Source organism: Choristoneura fumiferana, chromosome 8 (assembly GCF_025370935.1).
Source record: "Choristoneura fumiferana chromosome 8, NRCan_CFum_1, whole genome shotgun sequence".
Classification (NCBI taxonomy): Eukaryota; Metazoa; Arthropoda; class Insecta; order Lepidoptera; family Tortricidae; genus Choristoneura; species Choristoneura fumiferana.
Genome location: NC_133479.1, coordinates 10437541 through 10464036, shown reverse-complemented (window position 1 = coordinate 10464036; position 26496 = coordinate 10437541). Strand labels below are relative to the sequence as shown.

General features: G+C 37.2%; 1 protein-coding gene across 8 annotated transcripts in view; it reads left to right on the top strand.

Annotated features, from left to right (window-relative positions):
* Fife (regulating synaptic membrane exocytosis protein fife) overlaps positions 1 to 26496 on the top strand; it is a 172833-nt gene that overhangs the window by 125723 nt on the left and 20614 nt on the right. For 7 of the 8 annotated variants that reach the window (XM_074091158.1, XM_074091153.1, XM_074091154.1 and 4 more), the window contains exons 4-8: positions 1570 to 1687; positions 18019 to 18121; positions 19397 to 19550; positions 21983 to 22216; positions 23907 to 24085. In XM_074091158.1, the coding sequence (XP_073947259.1) occupies positions 1570 to 1687; positions 18019 to 18121; positions 19397 to 19550; positions 21983 to 22216; positions 23907 to 24085 (788 nt within the window). The remainder of the gene's footprint in view (positions 1 to 1569; positions 1688 to 18018; positions 18122 to 19396; positions 19551 to 21982; positions 22217 to 23906; positions 24086 to 26496) is intronic. The other variant, XM_074091157.1, reaches the window with a different exon arrangement.

Here is a 26496-nt window from a genome sequence, read left to right as displayed (position 1 = left end):
ATATCTTGACGACCGGATGGCCAAGTGGTTAGAGAACCTAACAACGAAGCTTGAGGTCTCTGGTTCGATTCCCGGCCGGGGCAGATATTTGTATGAATATTATGAATGTTTGTTCTCAGGTCTTGGATGTTTAATATGTATTTAAGTATGTATTTATCTATATAAGTATGTTAATCCGGTGCCTAGTATCCATAGTACAAGCTTTGCTTAGTTTGGGACTAGGTCACTTGGTGTCAAGTGTCCCATGACATTTATTTTTTACCTAGCTGGTGCCCGCGGCTCCGCCCCCGGTGTAGTTTTTTTTAATTTTCTAAATCTTCTTTTAAAAAGAACCTTCTCCTGACAATAGCAAACACAACAAAAAAAGAATTAGCGAAATTGGTCCAGCCGTTCACGCGTGATGCCGTGACCAAGGGAAATACTTAGGGATTCATTTTTATATATTATAAAATAAAAGAAGATAAATAAAACAAATAATCATCATTCATTCCACCTACACAATAGAATGCGTAAGTTTCGTTATCGATAACAATTACGTCGGAATATATGTTTAGTGAATCCAACAAAGCGGAAATAATGCGTGGAGAGGGATTTGAGGTAACTTAACAGTGTAGTTATTGAGCGAGTGGAGTGCGAGAGATGACTCGCGCGGCAGCCAGCACCAATAAAAGCCCCAACGGTGGAGTTCGAGAGACGACAATATTGATTTCCCCGTCTGATGTATTTCAGACTCCATCTGTTGCTATCCATAAAATTTACGATAATATTACCGAGTCGTTATTTTTGTGTGAAGAGTTTTATCGCTGCGCGGCGACACTTCCCGGGATATGACCTTTCGTGGCGCGTTGTGACTTTTATTTTTAATCGGATCGTTGGTAACCTTAGTATTAGGATTTGGTCATTACTAACACTGGGATTTATTCAACAGTTTATTTAAAGTTATGTTGCAATAGGTCCCTACCTACTACTTAATACATACAACAACAAACAAAAACATAATGCAAACACATGATGAAAACGACCTGGCTTACATACTCTGTGCCGTGGAACTGCATTAAATTTACACGATTATATAGTACCTATCATAGCATAATTTCAGACGTAATAACGAAGGAAGTAGAAACATGTTAATAAAGTTGGAAAATAAAATAAAAAAATGTTCTTATTTTAACATAGTATTATTTAATATTAGATAAAACTGTCCTGAAAGCAGGATATTTAATTCGAAATAAATATTATTGCAGGATATTTATACCTATCGATTATTATTAAAAATACCAGATAAATTCGTATAAGTACAAGAAACATGTTTGCAGCTTGGACGCTTATTATTTGTTGTGAAGTCTACAAGCTTCAAGTATGTCTTTTCACGGTGTTAATAACTAGTTAACAGCGTTCCACTCAAATGGTACTGAAATAATCCAGTTAAATCTTGAAAATGCCAATTCAGACTGAAATAGGTGCTCGTATTATATAGGTGAACAGTTTATGCGTCTAGACGCCACTATGACTACTAAACATATATTTTATTTCGTGGGAAAATACAGCAGTATGATGGTTTGATTGCAGATGGTGACGACGGAGGATGCTGCGAGCGCCGTGCCGGGGCAGATCGAGGCGCCCGGCACGTTCGCCGGCAAGCTGCGCCAGACGCTGTCCTCCTCGCTGCTCAACGCCCAGGACAAAGGTGCAATGCAATACAAACAGGCGTGCATTGGGCATAGGGTGCATTCTGGGTTCCAGGGTAGGCAGCGCATTGAGCCTACCTTGCTGGCGAGGCTGGCAGCGCGCAGCTGCGGCGCGGGCTAGCGCTGTCAGCCCTAGGATTGACCCAATGCACGTCACATATGATAATAATAGGAAAAGCACGGCGTGTATAGTCACTTGTATTAATATCTGCCACAGCGGAGCGTGCAAAAATATCTGACACGTCCTACCGGCCCTATAAATAGAGTCGTATCAGATATTTATGCGCCTTAGTTGGGTCAGATATTGGTGCCGGTAACTGTACAGTCAAAAAAACTGAATTACGTACACCTACCAGGTAGGGTGGAGTCTTTGTGCTACTAATGTCATGTTGATATCCCCACATTTTCCAAAGAAATCATAACGAAATTGATAATGAAAAGGTTCCACCCTCTACGTCATTCAGTTTCCTCGAAGGTAGGTACTCTCTGGTCAACGAGCAATCAGGTCGGCAATTTTTGAAAACAAATGAACCATTTATTTTCATTGCTACTACATTAGAAACCGCAGTCTACCTTTTTACGGATTTTGTCCATCACCTATGTCAGTGACACTAGTTGACAGCTAAAGCGTACAATTTTTTTAATAATTTAATTCAGTATTTAAAATATTATTGTTAAACCAAAGCAGTTAAAAAAGTACTTATACTCGTACTTACCTGGTAGAAAGTGAAAACTCTCATTTACTTTAACCAAATACTACAAATACAATCTCGCTAGCTCCATATGGAAAATATTTTTGGGCTGTATTTTCTCAACCCTAACATATTTAGGTGAAATAGGCGACATACAATGTCTGGAACTTTTACGATATTCACACGAACTGAAGTAACAAAACGACACATTTAACACGTTTTGAACTACCGCTTCCCGTAGCGTTGTTCAAAAACTGGCACGGCACTAAAACACTGGCAGCTTCTACAGTTTTCCTTGTAAACAAGCTCGTTACCGTACGGTAGAAACATTGAAGTTAATGTAAGTAATAAATGTGTCTTACTTGATTTATTCTGATTTGTTTCATTAATCAAAATAACAGTATACCTACCCACATCAAGTACACATCTCGAAACTCCTTTTCATTTGAAGCTGGAGAGAAACTTAACGTTTTAAACTTTCGTGTTTTTCACTCGTAGTAAAAATACCACGCACAGTACTTATCACGCTAACACACACGAGTAATATTTACCTCGACGTTTCGGCAACATTACAGTGGCCGTGGTCACGAGTAGACTCTACTTTGGAGAGAACATTCTAACAATTAAACAAGTCTTATTATCCGTATTTAATAACCTAACCAACAAAAAGTTGGAAAACCCCCGACTTTGTCACTTCAAAGTTCAATATCTCAAAAACGGCTGAACTGATTTTGATAAAACATGTTTAAGAACCATCTCTAGAAAACCTGCTTTCAAAAAAAAATACTGCATTTAAATCGGTTCATCCGTTTAAGAGCTACGGTGCCACAGACAGACACACAGCGGTCAAACTTATAACAGTACTTAATAACTAGGTGTTACTGTTGTCTGACTTGAAAAATGTGCTAATAACATATTATTAGCAAACACATATGTTTGCTTGCGTTTTATCAAAATTATCACAATTACGCTAGTCCTACTAATATTATAAATGTGAAAGTTTGTGAGTGAGTGAGTATGTGAGTGAGTGAGTGAGTGAGTGAGTATGTTTGTTACTTTTTCACGCTGAAACGGCTGGACGGATTTGGATGAAATTTGGCGAAAAGTTAGTTTATAACCTGGATTAAAACATAGGATACTTTATTCCCGGTATTCCCACGGGATAGGGATAAAATCTCGAAATAACAACCTCTGGCTTAGAGTCATGACATTTGATATGTAGGTAGTTGGACGTTTGGAATAACAGATAGGTGACTTTTTGACCCGATATCCCACGGGATACCTATGGATAAAATCTTGAAATAACAACCGCAGGGCTTAGAGCCATGAAATTTAGTATGTAGGTAGCTGGACCTCTGGAATAACACATAGGCTACTTTTTATCCCAATATTCCCCCGGGATAGGGATATAATCTTGAAATAATAACCGCTGGGCTTAGAGTCATGAAATTTAGTATGTAGGTAACTGGACGTCTGGAATAACACGTAAGGGACTTTTTGACTCGATATTCCCACGGGATACCCAGGGATAAAATCTAGAAATAACAACCACTGGGTTTAGAGCCATGAAATTTGGTATGTAGGTAGCTGGACCTCTGGAATAACACATAGGCTATTTTTTACCCCGATATTCCCACGGGATAGGGATAAAATCATGAAATAATAACCGCTGGGCTTAGAGTCATGAAATTTAGTTGTAGGTAGCTAGACGTTGGAATACACATAAGCGACTTTTTGACCCGATATTCCCACGGGATACTTAGGGATAAAATCTCGAAATAACAACCACTAGGCTTAGCCATGAAAATTTGGTATGTAGGTAGCTGGACCTCTTGAAATTCGGTATGTAGGTAGCTGGACCTCATGAAATTTGGTATGTAGGTAGCTGGACCTCTAGAATAACAATAATCTATTTTTTCCGATATTCCACGGATAGGGATAAAAATCATGAAATAATAACGCTGGGCTTAGAGTCATGAAATTAGTATGTAGGTAGCTAGACGTCTGGAATAACACATAAGCGACTTTTTGACCCGATATTCCACGGGATACTTAGGATAAAATCTCGAAATACAACCACTGGGCTTAGAGCCATGAAATTTGGTATGTTGGTAGCTGGACCTCATGAAATTTGTATGTAGGTAGCTGGACCTCTAGAATAACACATAATCTATTTTTTACCCCGATATTCCCACGGGATAGGGATAAAATCTTGAAATATTAACCGCTGAGCTTAGAGTCATGAAATTTGGTATGTAGGTAGCCGTATGTCTGGAATAACACATAAGTACGCTACTTTTTATCCCGATATCCCACGGTATAGTTTTGTAACTAAGGACCCCATACATCCCTGTATATTATTATTATTATTTCTTTTTTATTTCTTTAATTGTATACAATACAATACAATAACTCTTATTGCACAGCAATACAGTAAACAGTACAGAAAACACAAGTATATACATAGAGATTTTCTAAGGTAAGCAATAGGCGGCCTTATCACTTCAGGCGATCTCTTCCAGGCAACCTTTACAATGGACAGAATAGGAAATACATTTTAGCAGGTGGTGCAATTTACAGTAGATTAGAGCTGTATCAAGAATACATAAAACTAACACATACAAAACACTACACAACAAATCTAACAGATAGATAGGTAGATAGATACCATAACAACACATAAATAAGCTAAATATAACATTCATACGCAAGATGACAGGTAGTGCTCAGGTATACTAGTTTTAAGTATTTCATTTGTAATTATTTTATTTTGAAAAAGACTTTCTGCCAAGTTTCTTGCGGCGCATTCTTCTTGGCAATGATGGTCTTTCCAAGCGCTGGTAGTATAAAAAATGACGTGTAAAAGTGCCCATTGCGGCCTATTTACTGAGTAAATGATTTGAATTGAATTTTGCATTTGAATTTGTGATAGGGTAAAATTCTGAAACTTCAGCCCTGGGTTTAGAGTCTTGAATTTTGTACAGTTATTCACAACACAACCTCGATGAAGACCACGATATAAATATTGAATTTCCAGGGGAATTTTGTAAAATCCCGAAAATTTCAATGCAGCTACCACACCGAATAGTTTACGCGTGCGAAGCCGGGGTAAAAGCTAGTAATTAATAATTATTAATTTTATTGTATTTGTGTGTCTCCGTGTTAGTGAATAAATGTCTTCTTTCTTTTTTTTTTCTCTTTCACGCTACCTATCAGGCACGATAGTCTCGGCGTATGGCAAATTTCCAGCGTTGCTTTACCAGCATTTTTGTCATCGGCACATAGTACGTTATTTCTCATCGGAAAAATTCTTAATCCGTCACTTCGTATATACATATAAGCAACCGTACATATAATACACGTCTAAAATAAATATACGCAGAGGGAAAAGCAGCAACACATAAATAAACTATTGATAACGCTAATGTTTACCAGACGACAGATAGTTTAAAGAGCGGCAAAGATTATAGAGAATGATATTTGAATATAAAGGTTGCTTAGAATAAGTAAATTTTAGTTATTTTTGCTTTTCTTCTTTTTGTGTATATTTTGTGTGTATATAAAAGTGTCCTTATCTATGCCTATGTCCTTGTCTATATCTTTCTTGAAACTTCTGATTTGATTTGGATACGGTTTTTAATATTCAACTGCATACTTTAATTACTTGTGAAAAATGAAGTTTACGGTACCATCGTAAAAATTGGAGTTAACTAGGTACCCGTAAACATAACTGTATTGCCAATTGCATAAGTGCGTTAGATATGTTGGCCATCTGCATAGCTCCGATGTTATTGATGGCGACTGTACAAAATATTATATCTAGACTGCAGGAAAGAAGAGATATGGCAGTTTCATTGTGATTGATAATAAATAATTTTGGGATTTATTTCGCAAGCTTTGGATATCAGTAAAATAAAAAGAAAAATACTACCTATCCATAAAAATGGGAAAAAAATATAAAAACTTGCGTTATATTTTTAGCAAAAGACTTGAATTTTTACCAACCAGTTGTGGTCTGGGTTCTTATTTACTCCTTGATTAAAGGTTAATATCTTATTTTTTTACATCATAGGAAGACAGTGAGCAGGCGGGTCACCTGATGGAAAGATATCAACGCCGCCCAAAGAAATAACATACATAAGTTGAATTATGGATGCGTTGCTGGCCCTTTCAGAAAAGAGTAGTAAAGCTCGTTTTTCGAAGATCCCCAAGTTGTACTGATTGTTTATCATTAATTCATAGACCTACACGATATTTTTGATGATCGATTTGGTAACAAACTCGTAGGTATTCAATATTTATTTACCAGTAAGTCCCAAAACAATCAAACCCGACAAAAATCCCTTTGTTATTCTAGCTGAAAAAGTAACCATGACAATTGCTCTAACTTACCCGCGATATCTTTTGTTAACATATTATTATAGACAAATCATGTGTTCTGTAGATATTCTATTTAGAGTACCTACGGCCCTTCAAAAGGAAAAAAAATACTCTTTTAGGATCACCCATTTCTGACCAGCTGTCCATCTGTCGATCCAAACCAATCATTCCATACCCTTTTATTTCCGAAATAACAGGATTTTATATCTGAAATATGCCAATTAAGACAATAAGAGGGTGTTATATTTAAAGCAATCGTTGGAAAATATTTTCTCAGTTTTTGCATAACCTTCCATTACGTTTCAATAAGTGTGTCTGCTTGCAATCAACCATGTCCAAGTGTACTTTACCCCAATAACTAGATTCTATAACAACGGATCCAGTTTTTTAATCTTTACTGAGGATTATTCCTAAGTTCCAAGCAATCCAACCTTTTCTGTATTCAGCCCATCCCGCCCTCGGCTATTAATATTAGATCGTAGCGTGTAGCAAAGTGAACAGCTACATAATTAAATTACATGCCTAAAGTCATTTCTCAACTAGAGCCGAACTTTTACAGCTAGTTGCAACATTTATGTTTTGGTAACATTTATCTCATTTCATTGACCGTACAATATTTAGATACTTACGCAATAATTGCAATGGGTAACCTTGGACTCGCCTCAAATAGACTTTGTTATTTAATTCGTAAAGGTTAATAGGTTGTTTTTGATTTTATAAACTATAATTCAGGAGGTACGAGGGGTGGCTGAAAAGTAATCTTCCTCACCTATTTGTAACGCGAAATAAATACTGACCACTATGATTTCGTATTCACTGGTTATTCTATTTTCAAAATATAGGACATTCATTTGTTTATGGTGTCTCGTTCTCCTTTGTCACTTGATTGTTCGCTCGCATCGGGTCATGTCGCAGGAAAATTTGAAACTGAAGAAAATTGAGCAACGTGCTGTCATAAAATTCCTCACTAAAGAGGGAAATACGCCCTCGCAGATAAAGCAGCGTAGGTATGTTGCCTGAGTTTGGTGATTCGTGCCGGTCTGATTTCACCATCAAGTTTTGGTCAAAACAATTAAGTGTGGTCGTGATTGCCTCGAAGATTTTGATGATAAACCGAAAAAAAATTTTTTTTATGGGTTAATGTCACTATTTCAGGTTAAAGAATTTTATTTTCTCAAAAGAAATTTTACATTTCACTTAATGAGACTAAACAAATAATCATGCCTTAAATATAGGTACATAGCGAACGTGAGTATTACTTTGCATATAACAAACAAACAAATATAGCAATAAATTTTAAAGTGGGTAATTGTTGCGCCAATAGCAAAACTAATATTAATATCGGGTAGATCTAGTTATTGATGTTAAAGTTAAATAAAATGTACTCGTACACCGTGCGCCCGGCGACAGACCGCCAGGGACGGATTCAGATTTAGGATACAGGTATGTTATTGATAATATGAACCTTTAGTAGATTTTTAAAGATGTTAAAAGACTTCACTTCTTTAATAGGCTTTGGTAGGTTGTTATACATTCTTACTCCCTCGAAACATATACTTTTATGACCATAGCATTTAGTTCGGGGGAAAGGAACGTATAGATTGTCCGCACTGCGGAGAATTCGTCGTCCTTTTTCCCTGTTAGTGGGGAATGTAATTGAACAATGAATTTGTTTTTTTACAATTTTTCTAATTAAGATACACGTGTGAAAATGATACAGCTGATTAAGACTCATCAATTTAGTTTCTGCGTATATTTTTTTACTAGAAGTAAGGAAGTCATAATTAAAGAGAACCTTAATGACTTTATTTTGAATTATTTGAATATCCTTTAGGTTAGTTTTAGCGGCACTGCCCCATATCTCAATAAGATAGTCTAAATGTGATTTGACAAGGGAATTATATATATTACGACGAACCTGACTGGGAAGGCATCTTACTGTGCCACGTAGCGAGCCTAAGAGAGATGATAATTTTGATTTAATTTTGTTAATGTGTGGTTTCCAGGTCAAGCCACTGTCTAAAACCAGACCGAGATATTTCTCTTCATTCGACTGTTTTAATTTTACATTATTAATATTCAAAGGTGTATGATGATCAATTTTCTTATTTTTGGCTTTAAAAATCATGTATGATGTTTTAGATATATTTATAGTGAGTAAATTACTTTGAAACCATCGGTGAAGGTTATCAATATCTCTCTGTGCCGGTTCAAGAACATCCTTAATTGAATGTCCGTAGTAAAAAATACAAGTGTCGTCGGCATATAAAGAAATTTCACCGTGCAGTATTAGTTCACTTATCGAATTAACATATTTCAAAAGTGTAATAAGTGCATTTCTCTCGCAGAGGATTACATACAAAAAAAACATCACCCTCAATAGTCTTTTCTTTCTTAGTTAGGTAGATTACTTTTCAGCCGCCCCTCGTAGGTATGAGGTGTTGAATGAGGTGTTGAAACATAACTCACACAAAATGACCACTTTCAAACCTAATGTTTCATTATTTAATGTACCCATGAGGAAACTATGGCTCATGAGAGGGCTCATTATAAAATGAGGCCGAACTAGACTCGGCCGTGTGGTTAATTTAAAACAAGACTGTTTCTGTGTATAATTAAACATAATATTAAATAATTGTTCATAATTACTCACCATAATTTATCACTTACCAGCTGATTTGAAACGTGCTAAGCTCGTATATACGTGTAGTGATAAAAACAGATAAAATAAAATTTAATGAGTTTCATCTAGATAACGATAATCAATGTCAAATCAGCTATCCGATTCCTTTGATTTGACGGCTAATTTAACATTAGATTTATAAAGCTATAAAGTATCAATACACTAACTGGTTTATGACTTGTGAGGCTCGTAGCTTGGAGGTACACAAATTGAAAAAAGGTACTGTCGATCTCATGTAGACAAATTACATAAAACCAGTTTACTTTTAAGATTCTAACTTCAAGATGCAGGTGGTAGGACCTTGTGCAAGGTCCGCCTGGATTGCTACCACCATTTTGCTCGCTAATCCTGCCGTGAAGCAGCAGTGCTTGCACTGTTGTGTTTCGGCTTGGAGAGTAAGACAGCCGGTGAAATTACTGGCACTTGAGGTATCCCATCTTAGGCCTCTAGGTTGGGAACGCATCTGCAATACCCCTGGTGTTGCAGATGTTTATGGGCGGTGGTGATCTCTTACCATCAGGAGACCCACTTGCTCGTTTGCCACCCAGTAGAATAAAAAAAAAAAAGAGTTTTAATGCACTGAAATCTAAAAATTTCTTTAAAGTTTACAGATGAACAGACAAACAAAACCATCCGACAGTACCATGATGGTTAGGTATTTAGGTATCACAGTATAATAAAATACAAATACTTATCCACCTACAAATAAATGTCATGAACAAACCTCGCGAGCTGCGGAAGGACCAAGTTGTAGAGACTACCTGAGCCCGAATTTCGTCACTAATTCCGTAACTTCATCAATTTTCCGTTTGCGAAGTCTTTGAAGCTTAGTCGAACTGAAACTCGACGTAACAATTATAATGCAAAGAGCATTGTTAATTAGATCCGCCCAAACTCCGTTATTGTCCGAAACAAAATTATCTACCATAATAAATGAATTCAGTTGTTTCCAATTCATTTGGTGATACTTACGGCGCGGCGTCGGAGCGAGGACTGGTATAAATATCATTATTGCTTTAAGAAAAGTCAATTTATCATTTACGAGGCTTTTATTGTGTGTCCAATTTATTGTTTTACAATTTGGATTTAGTTTTTTAAACGATAAATGCAAATTAATTTAAATTGTTGTAAAGATGTTAAGACATCGTTTTTTTGGCAAAAATACAATTTTCTTTCGCGTAATATAAACATGAAATATTTTTTGGTATATGAAATTTTTAGTAGGTACAAGCTTTTTCTGCTCATTGTACTCTTTGTTATTTTTACTCACATTGTCATCTAAACTGTATTTATGTATCATCCATCATCATCCTGCGGAGATGATCCTAGGTAGACCGTTAGAATGTCACTACCAGATCATTGAATTGTCCCGGATTTACATAAGTAACTTATGTACAGTTTCAGCTTAACCAAGGAAATGGTTGAAAAATGGTTTGCACATTTTGAAATCAGAAAAACGGTGTTGTGTTGTGGGATAACCAAAAGCTTTTAAAAACGCCTTACTCAAACATCATAATTAATTTGTCTATTTCAATTATTTAATATCGGCAAGTAGGCCTAGTAATTACTGTTTCAGAAGGGCACATTCATTCTAACTTTTTGTTCACGTGGACCCTTGGAAATTTGATGAAGTTGTACACAGCCGAAACATATGTTGCACGTATTGTGTCACGCTGGGTGTAAATTGTGTAGCTGTGTGTACCACGAGTGTGTGCGTTTGGGTACGAAGAGTTAGTAGGTCGGAGTAAAGTTTCACGCTTGAATGCCCTAACCCTTATTTACGCGCCTGTGGGCTAGTGCGATGAATTAATTGTGCGTGAACTACGACGCGGCACCTTACGTTTAATAAAAACTTTTACAACTTGACTGCTACCTCGATAAAGTTTAGTAGTGGTTTGGGACTCTTGGGTTTTTATAAAGCAGATGATAGCATTGAAAGTTGTATCCTAGATACGCATAAACATGTCAAGAGTGTGTACTTGTGTAGTGAAAGTGGTGTGTAGATTGTTAAAGGAAATCTAATTAAATAAAAAAATCGATCAAGTGCGAGTGCGAGTGACTCGCGCATGAAGGGTTCCGCACCTCCGTACAATGTTTTAGAAACAAATAGTTCAGTAATCATTTTTTGTAAAAAAATCTAATGCAAGCTTTTTTTGTTGGCGGTACTTTTTGCCCCTGGTTACCAAAGTAGGCAGTCATCAAGACGAATCAAATGAGACCAAAATCGATGCGGTTGTGTCGTTTTATTACAGAGTTCCTATGGCCAACATCTAAATTCATCATCACAGATCAGCTCTACGTCATAATAATATTGCATTGTCATCGGATTTATACATGCTTGCAAAATTTCATCTCAATCGGTTGAAGACATCCACTTCATATTAATCATCATTAATATGGCCACTATTGAACATAGGCATTCTTCTTAGAATGCCACAATGAACAACAACACGCCACTTGGCTGCCTGCCCGTAACGTTCTAAGAAATAACGTCTTATGGGCAATAATTGCAAATAGGAACAAATTTTATTCATTTTATATATAGATATCTTTTCTCCTTTGGGCATTGATTTCAATGATGAGCACGCATTAAAAATATACTTCAGAGTTCACCATGAAGCCTTTAAGTGACAAGTCAATTTCATTATATTCCGAGCGAATTTGGGACAATAACGAGCAGTATTTGACAGCAGCGGCTCGAAGTTCACGCCGGAATTTATGAGCATTTCTCAATATTCACATAGCGGGATATGACGAGCGGCGGCGCCCGCGCTTTGTTGTTAGTGGATTCCTGCCCCTTGCCCCTCCCCCCTCCCCAGACACAAACTGCGGACTTATTTGAATTCTCAATCGTAATTTAGAAATCCATAACAAAGAAGTGAACGTAATTGAGGCTGACTGAATTTACAATGCGTTTTGTGTTAAACGAGAACGTAGAGTTACGAGTGATCACGCGTTAAAATGTTGACTGCGACTATACATTATTGAAACTATGAATGAAACGGTTTATTTTGCGCGTGACTGTAATACCTACGTGACTATACCCCTGCGTGCATAAGAAACTTTCAAATTGATAGCTGCCTTTGCGTAATTGTTGCACGTGTACGCTAACAGAACAAGTTTCATACTTTTAAAAAGAAATTTTGATGCGGTGTTAACTATAACAATAAATATGTACATAGATTTCTTTAGTTATAGTTGAAGTAGATACAACACGCCACTGATTCATTAATTAACAGGGCAAACAAAGACAGCTTACCAGTAAACTTTATAGCTTTCTTATGAGACACAAAACTTAGGTAACAAAACCTTTGTTATACTAAATTTTACTAAGCAAGGAGGTAAACAGCGTTTTATGCCTCGCAACAAGAAATAAAGTTCTACCCAAAACTTGTTACCTCGGTAAGAGTAAAGTTTGCTACTCGTAAAATGTTTACAAACTTGCTTGCATGTAGATCAATTTTACAAGAATATTATTACAGCTACATTATGGTCGATATAAAACTTGTTCACGTTGTACTCGTTGAAATATGTTTTTTGTAAAGAATATCAACTAACTTAAGTCGTGTTTTGGCTAAGGAAAAGTTCGGAAACCTTAGAACGAACGCTTGTATTTCGATAGTATTGGGTTGTTGCTTGCGACATCGACATGACGTCATGGCCATGTCACCCGAGAAACTTTCTTGCGTTTTCCTATTCTACTAACTACTAATATGTTAGCACATTCACGACTCACAAGGATAAAAATGTATATCAGTGCCCAAAATGTCGCTAAAGTTCTTCCTTTAAGTTTTCAGCTTAGATATCATCATCCCCGCCTATATTATGTCCCACTACAGGGCACAGGCCTCCTCTAAGAATGATAGGGCTTGGGCCGTAGTCCCCACGCGGACCCAGTACGGATTGGGAACTTCACACATACCATTGAATTTCTTCTCAGGTGTGTGCAGGGTTCCTCACGATGTTTCCTTGACCATAAAGCTCATGATAAATTTCAAATGTAATTTCGCACATAAATTCCGAAAAACTCCGAGATGCGAGCCCAGACTCGAACCCACGACCCTCTGCTTGAAAGACATTAGGTCAAACCCCTACGCCACCACGGGTTTTTATTTTAGGTGATTTTAGGTATCTTAATTTAACGTAAACATGCAACATCAATTGACTAGCTACTGACACTACTCTTTCAATAGTATAGAATAAAACAAAAGGAGTGGCAGCCTCGTTACTACGTCCGTCGCGAATACTAGTCGCGCTACGATCACGTAGAGTGCTACGAAAGTGCTACGGCAATGTGCTACGGTGCTTCATACGAGTAGGTACGTCGTGCTTTCAGACAACAACAGATCGAACTCTGCAGCACTAAGCAATTCTTTTAAACATTTATTGTAGGCATATTTTAGACGTATTATTTAATGGGTATAAATATCGGAAGTTCAAGTCAATCGCAGTCTATTTTCCGCAGAAAATATGTCTAATGCAATTAAACTGTAAAATACAATACAATACAATACAAATATTCTTCATTGCACACCACAAATCAGTACAAAAAATCTATATATTATACATACATTCAGGGTAGACAATAGGCGGTCTTATCGCTTAAAAGCGATCTCTTCCAGACAACCGTTTGGGTTAATAGACCTTAAGTTATGTCAAAATCGTAGGTGACAATACAATACAATTTGATAAAAGTTATCATCTCCTTAAAATATGTGACTATACATATTTGCACACTCAGCCTCCAAGACTATATATGTATATATTATACATCTACTTTTTTAGGGTTTACGGAGCTCTATTAGATCTACGATGTCCGTCTGCTAGTTTTAAGAAAAAAAAATGTTATTTATCTTTCAGTGGCTGTGCTTAATAAACTTAAACAGTTAGTCAGTTTCATTTTTTAACATTTTGTATTTTGTACATAGTCGTACCTATACAGGGAGGAAACGGACGACGGACGTTCTCTAAAATATAGTACAGTCAAAGGCAGAGATATCGACACGGCCAAAGTTGCAAAAATATGTGTACACGGCCTTAATGTTAAGCTTAAGTGATGTACATTCGATGTGTAATGGTTAGAGCGAATATTATAAAGAAAACAAAAAATATAAAAAAAGTCATGTTGAATATTGGTGACAACCCTTTGTACGTACCTACGTAAATCTCTAACATGTGTAAGGCAAAAAGGATACCTGTTATCTTAGGGATCTACAGCCGATATTCAAATATTCCATTACTTCTAATTATACAGGCAGCAACTCGTGCCCGAGTGTGGCGATGCATTGCACCTTCGGCAATACAATACAATACAATAACTATTTATTGCACACCAACACAGTAAGCAGTACAGAAAGCACAGGTATATACATAGAGATTTTTCTAAGGTAAGCAATAGGCGGCCTTATCGCTTCAGAGCGATCTCTTCCAGGCAACCTTTACAATGGACAAAAATACGGAATAAATATAAGCAGGTGGTGAAATTTACAGTAGATTAGAGCAATATCAAAAATACATAAAACTAACACATTCAATACACATACGTAGATAGATACCATAACAACATATAAATAAACTAATTATAACATTCATACGCAAGATGACTGATAGTGCTCTCTAAACATAGACTTAAAGATAGGCAATGACTTTGCGCGCCTCAAGTCTATCGGTAGGGAGTTCCACAACAGAGTGGCCTGGACAGTGTAAGAATAAACATAGTAGTTTTCTTCACGATTTTTTTCTACAATTTTTTCACAATAGTATCACATTCTGTCCGTACACTTCGTCTTTGATCGTGCCCTACATAAAAAAGTCCAGTGCCGTGAGGTCTGGAGACTTAGGTGGACAACGGTGAGGCGCAAATCGACCTATATCTATCTGTCCCCAAACTCGGTGCTTAATTTCTCCCGTACTTCTATCACGTTTTGAGCTGGTGCTCCGTCATGTATTGGCGCAACGACACAGAGGTATTGTAGTTGCACTCTACGTATAACAGTAACAATTTGAGATAATCTAAAATATTGGCATTATTAAGCAAATTAGTTTAAAGAGTGTGACATAATACTTGTGACGTGCTTCTTGTCATTGTAATAATTATCTATGTAAGAAAAAGGTTGTAAAACATAAACATTGCCAATGCACCTACTTTATGTCATCTATCAATAACGTCACAAAGTTTTATGCAAACGTTTTATGCAATTGTTGTACAATCTATTATGTTTCCCTTGACTCTACAGTCAACCAATGTGATTCCTAGTCCTTCCTAACCCACCACAAAACCTGTCATTGTGAGATTTGGCGGTATCCAATAAGCATTGCTATAGACAAACCAAAAATGATTTACTATGGCAAGGTTCTACAGTGGCCTAGAAATCAAATTGGTTGACTGTACAACACCCGTGATGCACGAGCCCGACTCGCACCCGGTCGATTCATGAATAATCTTACTTTACCTTTATACATTTTTACTACTATTTTGCTCATTGTACACCGAACTTGAGAATATTACGAGTATTTTTCGTTAATTTTGTCTTATCATATATATATTTTCATATCTATTGGGATTATCTAGATACGCGGTAGCGTGTCCAACAAGTTCCAAAAAAAAAACGGGTGACACAGCGCTGTTTGTATTTTACACGAACCATATCGACATTCTTTTGACACATTAACAAATTGAACCCTACTTAATCTACATACATGAAAGGCATTATTCATTTCATTACCTACCCGTATGGTGAAATAAGAAATGATTAAAAAAAATTAGAATGTGACAATCAAGCTGATGAAATTTGTTTTATCTCAACACCAATATACTTAGCCAATCCATATATTTTATCGGATACCCTCGTGTTTGTATCCTCCACGTAATTAATCGAGCACATATAAAAAGTACATTCCCCTGAAACCGGCAGTTGTTGTGCCGAGCACGTTACGATCTGCTTTTGGGACTACAATTAATTTGTAATGGCTCATTTTACGTGATCACGAGCACTCTGAACATGTTTGGTTGCTTTAATTTAAATTAATGTATCCTTGATTGTTTGTTTTAGTCTTATCAATGTAACAATACTATCTTTCATTTTTCAACGGGGGCAAAACTACGGACATGTTATCATGTAGTTATTTAAAAACATTTTAGTTGCGTTTTCCCCAGCTGAACACAAATCTCTTGTTAACAAAGGGGTTTTCGACTCGAACCGGTGTGCACGTTTTAATTTTAGTTTGTATTTTATAAATACGAGCTGCACCGAGATAATTCGTTGCAGTCGGAACAAAAGTGTCTGTACCTACGTTACAATCTCATTTTCATTACCATTTATCTAGGTTAAATGAAACTAACACGTGATGGAAATAATATACGTCACACCTGTAATAGCCTACTATGCTACTATTCACCTCATCATAATATCTTCGGCCTATACACCCCACTGCTGGGCAGCACAGGCCGCTCTCATTTTAAGAAGGTTGACCTGTAGTTTCCGCACGGGTCCAGTGTGGATGGAACTTGACACACTGTTGAATTGCTTCGCAGCTTCCTCACGATCGATGTTTTCCTTACCAAAAAACTAGATACTGCTATTACTGTTTATACACAGGTTTTATTTCAGTTTTTTCTTGACATAAACTCACGTAGTAAGTTGTTAAGGTGTTTAATTAATAAGCAAAACATAAAATCCAATAAAACTCGTTTCACGCAAAAACGAGAGGCATGTAACTAAGTCAGAATGTATTGAATAAATTAGGCTAATTGCCTTTTTGTTTCAGAATTTTAATATTGAGTGCAAAGTAGCATCTCGCGGCTGTCTTATTAATTTATTCTGTAACCGACAAGGTTTTGCAATTTTCTATTCAATTCGGCTTTCGCAGTTAAATTAGGTATTGTAATTTAAGTCAATTTTGCGGTTTTAACGACGCAGTACTTAATTGTATTTACCTAGGTGTTGGTCGGGCAAATTAGTGGGTTTATGAGATTAAGTTTTAACAGGCTGATGGGGTAATGATTGCGAAGAAGGAAAATTCATTTGTAAAGATAATTAGTTTAAATGCGAGACCGCAGCACTAATTATCAGGTCGTAAACTAGGATTGAGGTGTTTATTTATAGAGCGTCAGGTATACGTACATGTAGACTAGCGCTAATTAAAGATAACTGCTTGGATTTCGGGATTTCATGTGAAGTCAAATTATTTGAAATTCGTTATCCATATTTACTTTATTGCTTGGATCAACCTTATCGTGAATTGCTTTTTAAGGTCCCGCACCCGAAGGGTTCAAAGGGAACCCTATTGCTGTCACTCACATGTACGTCCGCTCATCTGTCTGTCCGTCTATCACACAGGTTATAAACACAAACGGTTAGAGAGTTTTTAAATTTTCACAGTAGGTAAAGCAGCATTTTGTTGACCCAATCAAACAATTTTTTAAATAAAAAATAAAAAACGATTATCTTTCCGAAAGCGCTAGTAGTAGAAAGAGACCTACTTACAGCCCTACTATACTACAGAGTACAGTTTTTGTTTTTTTTATTAATCAAAAAAAAGATTTACCTGTACCTACTTATTTATAATATTGCAGTGACGAAGCTGGGCCCACGGCAGCCCGAGCCCGCGGCCGAGCCTGCGCCCGCGCCGCCGCCCGCGCAGCCGCCGCCTCCTGCAACGACGGCTAAAACTGAAAGGTAATTAATATTGCACTTTTGGAAACAACGTTTATATTCTTTTGTAGATAAAACTTTCTTATTTTTTTATTATTTTTATTATTAAAAATTATTTCATTTTAAAAGTACTTAAAATACTCCATGCGAATTAGATGAGAATGTAATGAATATAATTTCATTCAATATGATAATATTTGATTTAATTTCAGATCATTTTAATAGTAAACATTAGGTATAATTAAAAAAAAGTTTTTTTCTTTATTTTTTTATTACTTTTTAACCTAATCTACTTTTCTGGTAACAATTATAAATTAAGGATTACTTAAGTCTTCATAACAGTATACCAAAAAATATTATGCCAGTATACCTAATATATCAAATATTCGGTATAGAAAAATTACACTTAAAGTATGTTATAGTACTTATAACTGTTAATATATCTAAAGATCAGTACATAAAATGCTAAATTACTTATATAATTTGCAAATGTACAAAATGTTATTACTGTATCAAATAAGCTGTAAGGCAACTAATTATATTAAATATTGTTTAAGCATCGGTACAGTACCCACCCCCCATCGGTACAGTACATTGTTATACGGAACACGGTTTTTCATATTTAAGATTAGATTAGTTACAAACAGTTGTTTGCCTTCACAGAAGGCTTTGTAAAGAAATAATATCTTTACGGGCTTTCGGAGCACTTCCGTGTAAAATGAAACGCTCGGAATTATTGTCATAGAACAGCTGCCGGAAATCTCCTTTAGATCATAAGGCGGGGGATTACGCGAGTACTTATTGTCATAACATTTGCTGAAATAACTACTTATCTTGATAACCAAATTCAAAATTACATTAATGTTTCCGTTAAATAGGTATCAGATTTTGCCGATACAGTTGAAAAAGTGCGTTTTCTGAATTTCAGAACATTTTAGCGAATCAAACCAACCACACATGTTTATTCACCAACGAGATGGATGTATGACCTGGTTAAAGCCGCAGGTTCACGGTGGATGCAGGCCTCTTCCAACCGGAGCAACAGGAGGTTTATGGCAGTGGCCTATGTCCAACAGTGGACGTCCTACGGCTGATATGATGATGATGATGATATTAATTCAAAACATGTTTTTCAAAACAGATCTGCCATGTTATTTAATGACTTGTACTTACATCAGAAGTTACAACACAATCAAAAAAAATACACAGTAGGTAGATACGCTATTTGAACTAAGGGATCGCCAATGCGGATTGGAATTATTTGTAAACATGCTTGTCCATGATGTATGCTGGCTGCAGGGAAGCGGGCAAGGCACCGTCGCGGGCGGGCGCCTGCCGCGTGTGTCTCAAGGCGCTGAAGCCAGGCGAGGTGTTCCATACCTGCAGCGGCTGCCAGCACCGCGTCTGCGAGGACTGCTCCTCCTACTCCAAGCCCGCTGACAACGAGGATGCGGTAGGCTATTACAATAAAATACTTCTAGTCCAAGTTAGTAGTTCACAAACTGAGGTGCTCTCCCCGGGTGCTGCGTCGCGAGACGGTAGACACGGATAGGTCCCAACACGTCTAAGTCTATCTAAGTCTACATACATCTATTTTCTTTTATAATGGTGTCCCAAAAAATTGAAACTTGTTTGTTGAGCCGTAGTATAGAAAAGATTGGGAACACACATGCTAAGTTATAAAATAAATGATATAAACAAACGAATTCCCTAAGTAGGTAATATTATAAAGACAAGAGATTATTGTGTTTGTTTGTTTGTTTAAATCAAAAGTAATATTTTTAAGAGAAAAGATTTGACTGATATTTGATTTAAACCACTTCAATTGGTAAACATGAAAATGTGACTTGATTCAACAAATAATTGCAAACAATATGTAAGTGAAAAAATAAATGCTCAGCATACAATTTCCACATAAATTTCATCAGTTATAAAAGGCAATAATTCACAAAATCCATTAAGTCACACAACAAACACATAACATAACATCTTGTTTACCACGCCTTAGCAAGTATTATACGAAATCTGCGGTGTACGGATTTCTTCGTAGAAATATAAATATCCACGGAGAGAAGCCCTATCGAAAACATTATAAAAGAAAACAAGCAACTTTTCAAGTAAATTTATTTTGTTTAACTTTTCCTTGTTAGGAGTTTTGAAAGGTAGCGCCATATAAGAAAGTCATACGACTGTTGTTTTTGAAGAAATACTTTGAAGTGCAGCTACGTACCAAAAATTTGCTTCTTTCATGCTTCATGGCAACTGCTGCCTCGTAACATAAAACCACTAGTACGTACGCTTACATTATAATGTACTTAGCGAGGTTTGTGTGTTCTATCGAATCTGGACTATCGTACAGGTAGGTAAATAGGCTATTTAATTATTTAAACAAGAACACGGCGTAAATTATCTGCATAAATTTTAAAAAGAATAATCATCAGATTGATTACAAAATCGACTTAATGTTTTTGACAGCAAATTAAGGATTGTCCTCAGTTCAGTTGTGTGAGGATAGGTACATACTATAGTATAATATAATAAACTTTGTTTAATTAAATGTATGTATAGTTTCTTTTGTATTGATATAAATATTGATACTTTTTTTTTCTTTAAGTTTTAATTGCATCACTCTTTTCATAATGTGTACCTACACATAGTTTGAATTGTAAATTAAACGATCTCTTGCCTTAATTATTCTCACTGTTGAAACAGTTGAATGCAGTCGGGGCCTGAGGTGAAAAATAAATAAATAAATATCACGGGACAATTCACACCAATTGACCTAGTCCCAAAGTAAGCTTAGCAAAGCTTGTGTTATGGGTACTAAGCAACGGATAAAAATAATTATATAGATATAGATACATACTTAAATACATATTAAACACCCAAGACCCGAGAACAAACATTCGTATTTTTCATACAAATATCTGCCCCGACACGGGAATCGAACCCGGGACCTCAAGCTTCGTAATCAGGTTCTCTAACCACTAGGCCGTCTGGTCGTCAAGAGCGGAGCCTCTCCCCCCCGCTATCCACACGCCTCGCCTCAGTCGCCTTTAGTGTAGTGCTGTCCTTGACAGCTGTCGTACACGTATCGATCGCGCTAAAACTCATACTGCACCTCGTATTAAGTATTTTTTATTTTTAATGATGACGACCAGATGGCCTAGTGGTTAGAGAACCTGACTACGAAGCTTGAGGTCCCGGGTTCGATTCCCGTGTCGGGGCAGATATTTGTATGAAAAATACGAATGTTTGTTCTCGGGTCTTGGGTGTTTAATATGTATTTAAGTATGTATCTATCTATATAATTATATTTATCCGTTGCTTAGTACCCATAACACAAGCTTTGCTAAGCTTACTTTGGGACTAGGTTAATTGGTGTTAATTGTCCCGTTATATTTATATTTATTTATTTATTTATTTATTTATGATGACTGATCCGACTTCGTTTCTGTTTTTTTTTTGTTGACGGTTTAATCGAGTTACATCCATCGTGTTGAGTCACGTTGCGTCTACGATGGATGAGACAAATAAAAGTTTAGGTTAGATAAAAAAATATGTCAAAATTAGAATAACATTTATTTTAGAAATTTATCGACATACCCGGATCCGCGCTGTCATCGTTCATACACCACTAGGTACCTCAAATATTTCGTTTCTAGATTTTTTACCGTACAACGGCAAAACCTACTAGCCACTGGCAAAATTGTCCCCTAATGAACAGAGCCATATTTATTTAAATAAACAACAAAAATCGACATACCTTCTGAAGGTATGATATATTTCTATATATAATTCTAATAAGGTCGCAACACTGTCACATTCCTGAGCTCTGCATTCCACTCGCGCGCTATCTGTATGTATTTATTTATTTATTTACAGAAAAAATGGCACTGTTCGGTGTGCCGACGCAAGGCGGCGCCGCGGCTGCCGCCGTCCGCGCAGGACAGCACGGACTCCCTGCTGGACGTGCCGATGCTGGACGCGCTGCAGCGGCGCCACTCGGAGGCGCGGCTCGGCGGCGGCGCCAGCAGCACGGCGCTCGCGCCGCCGCGCTCGCCAGAGCTGCGCCGCCACTCCGACGTCTCGCCCGCCTCGCTCAAGGAACTTGAAAAGGTAATGTTTGGAACCATCTCTATGGTTTATGCTGATATTATTTAAAGCCAAGAAGCTTTAAGCATTTTTTGAGTCATTTCACTATTATACTACAACGAAATCCTACCAGTAAGAATACTCCTACTTTCTTCCCACTATTACTACCAATTTTATCAATCTTACCGCTCGTAGTAGGTAATACTGTGTATTTTTCTCTCTAGCGCTACCGCCTGTTTTACATTATTTAAAGTTAATAAAGTTTGTGTTAGTTAAGTAGTTTTAAAAAATATGTGGCCATCTGAGGACTATTTTGCCAGTTTCTAGTGGGGTTTGCTGTTGTTAAGTTAAAATAAAAAAAGGAACTTAAATATTCCTCACAACAAATATGTTGCCTTATTCAAGCAACATCCCTCATAAATGTGACAGTCAGGAAGGAATTTGCTAACTTTCATTTCTACTAATTAGGGTTCCGTACTCTAAACTTCGAAGATTCCGTAGGTACCTACACAATACGAAATCCTTAGAAAAATATTACTTGATTTTTCAATGGCTACGTAATGGCTACGGAACCCATCTTGGGCGTGACCGACACGCTCTTGGCCGGTTTTTTTAATGGCTTTACATGCAGTTTTTCGGACTGTCTGTATACAAACCAAATTCAAACACTTGGTACCCTTACCTCTATCTAGCCAGTCAATAGGTGGCACACTATCCCACAAACACAAATTAGCATAAAGCTAATCTAAGCCAGCTCCAGGCTCGGTATTTTATAGACCTTATTTACCCAAATGGCATCAACAAACCTAAACAAACTTAGGGTTAAATTAGATTATTAACTTCGGTTTATATTACTCCCATCAAGGAGATTTATTTCCCCCCCTATAACATAGCGGAACATGCGGTAAAGTTAATAAACTTCACATTGTACAAATTGCCAGTTTTCGTCATAATTTCCCGCGGCCGTAACACGTGTGCCACGGGGTCGACTAGCCCGTGCTCCGAGGTTGCCATACATAATAGTGAATCACGAAACCAACCCGATATCGTGTTAACGTACACGGAAACGCATTGATAAAATATATAGTTACAATTTGTACGCATTATTTTCGTTACCCGCCCTCGCGACCTAGAACTGTGATAATACATATTTCACATCTACGTATAGGGGAAAGATAAAATGTCATCTCTAGCCTTTCCCAATGTCCTCGAGGTGACATAATTTAATCTCCGCAGTGATTTACCTTCGTTTACGTCTATTATTGTAACCTTCGTCAAGTCTGTCAATCGTCTGTCATAATCAAAAGTTTGGTGGGTTTATGAACAAGTTGCGGCTGCTCTTTACTTATTGTACCGAAACCTCATTTTTTCATGGCCTGTTTCATTCTAGCAACTGCCATAATTAGAGGTTTCAGGGATAACAATATTTTTCTACTGCACAAATTTACTACACGTATTCGGTAGAATTGATTCGAACCACTAATTGGTTCGAAACATGTTCCCAAACAAGCCATCAGCGAGCGCTGGCCTGGCCCGTCTTGTTTAGTTGAGGCCAGCAGAATTCATTTTTATTCCTGGATGGCTTGTCCTGAAAAATGGTTTATACGGGGCCAATAACAAGCCAGAGTGAAATTGGCAGCCCAACACTGGCTTCGTCTAAACCTAGCTTTATATGTTGGAGCGCGTATGAGTAACCACGCTGCCGTTGCGGCAGTTAAAGGGCGGCGGCACGGCAACGCCGGCCACCGAGTCTCGCCGCCCGAGCACGGTCACGCCGGCGCGGCGCCGCTCGGTGCGCGCGCCCACCGCGCGGCAGCGCTCCGTCGACGACGACAAGCAGGACTCGCCGGCGCATGCGCCCTCACTCGGCGCGCCGCCACCCATGTCCCGGCGGTGAGTAATGACATCGACCACTGGTTTACTTTACAGCTTCTCCATATCCCCTGACTTTATTAATTTGAGTGGTAAGTGGGCTGGCCACCATATCTGTCAAAGTACCGACAGTGAGTGACTTCAGTGGAAACCGCGTCTTGGCAAACGTAGTGTAGGAAGCCGTCCGGCTAGGTTAGGTGGATTGACGATCTGCGAAAGACTGCTGGTAGAAAATCCATACGTCGAGCCGAGGACGGTTGCAATGGCGCACATTGGGGGAGGCCATGTCCAGCAGTGGACTGCTATAGGCTGATGATGATTATGAGTTTGAGTAGCATTAGTCTTATAGCCATGTATTCCTTTTTTAACCGACTTCAAAAAAGGAGGAGGTTATCAATTCGGCTGTATCTTTTTTTTATGTTTGTTACCTCAGAACTCCGTCATTTATGAACCGATTTGAAAATGTCGTGTTCGTCTAGGAATGCCTTCAAAAAAACCAAAATCAAAATAATTTATTTTCGGATAACTGAGTAAATCCAAGTATTGTTAATTTATACAATATTCTTATGAGACTATGGTAGTAAGTTGATAAGATATACTTTTAATAATTATTAACTTCAATTAGGTCCCATAAGCACCCAATCAGGATTTGATGATTGGATCTTAAGGAAATCGAGGGAACTCTTCAAATGTTGTAGGGACACCTATAGTAAATTGGATATATGTAGTAGTAACTCGTACATTTGCTCTTGAAAATCATCTTTTGGTGAAGTGGAACTGATGATGAAGACCACAGTTGACCATCGGAGTTACTACCCAATAACAAGTATTTCACGGGTTGAATTTTAACGTCATGCTCCCTGGCAACCCCACTGTCTGTTTTGTGATTTTTTTAAACATAAAGCTGATGTACCCAATATGTACCGAATTAGTACCTACTTAAAAAAATTGTACATTAAGTGGTGGTAGGTAATTGACTAATCTGTAACCACGGACTTTCAACGATAATTATAATGACGACCGGATGGCCAAGTGGTTAGAGAACCTGACTACGAAGCTTTAGATCCCGGGTTCGATTCCCGGCCGGGGCAGATATTTGTATGAATAATACGAATGTTTGTTCTCGGCCTCTCGGGTCTTGGATGTTTAATATGTATTTATCTATAATGTTTCCCGTTGAATAGTATTCATAAAACAAGCTTGTACAAGCTTTGCTTTGTTTGGGACTAAGTCGATTGGTGTCAAGCACGGGTGTCAAGTGTCCCGTGATATTTATTTACATTTAAACCTTAATAAGGTAGAGGCGATTTAGCGACCACTTGCATTGAGTTGGAAACTACCTTATTAATATCACAATACGTCACAATTTCCTTTGTATTTATTGAAAATACGACTAGCTTTAAAAATATTCTTTGTCAGGTATGTATTCGATAGCTGCTTTTGATTCTGTGGTAGTATGCTCCAATAAATGAGGTCTTATTAAGGCTTAACGTTGTTGCAAAATTCTAAACATCGAACATGAAATCAAAAATTCGTCGTAACTAAAAAAGCCCCAATTTTTGAACGAATTCTGTACAAACCGGGACTTATGATTATGATATTTCCTCTTGTTTTTTCTCATCCGTGATACAGATTTGGCCTTTATTCGACAAAGTTTTGTGTAATAGGTACATAGCGTGACGTGCTGTGGTATGATATTATTACAGCAGTGAGGTAAACCGCAAAACTCGTGTCCATGTCACTGGGGTAGACAAAATCTTGTTAATGGCGTGGAAAGGTACGAATGCAATTTCCTCTTACGACAGCGAGACTTTAGTCAATAATATCAACCAATAAGTGCCGCCAGCTTCAAAAATTTATATCAATATAATTTTTGCGTTCTTTTTACCTCCTTTATTCCTGAACATATTTTTATGGATTTAACTCAGATGTTGTACCTACTTGCTATACGGTGTTATGCCTTTTCTTCCAACTTTTTTGTCCGAACTATACTTGTTGACCAACTTTTCGCCGCTGATTCACTTTGACAACTAACTATTGGTAAATTTTCAAATGCTAAAATATGTCAAGTAATGATTATATCGATGATGCCTATCATTAATATCTGCTAGGCCTGCTCTAGCGCTCAACTTGACCAAGGTCAAGCTCAAGAGCTGACCAATCAGATACAGATGTGCAAGTTGGAGAAAGTTTCCAAAAAGTTTGAAAAGTACTCGGAAATTTCTGGAAATTTTCATAAGAAATATGTATAGGAAATTTAAATTTAAGAATCGGAAAGTTTCAATCCCCATACAAAATTGTGAGAACTTTCCGAAATTTTCCTATGTTAATTTCGGAAAGTTTCATTTGGCACATCAGTTTCAGAAAACAAAAATCGCTGTATTCTTCTGCTTTTACCTATACAATTTGCCTCCAAATATTTCCAATATATT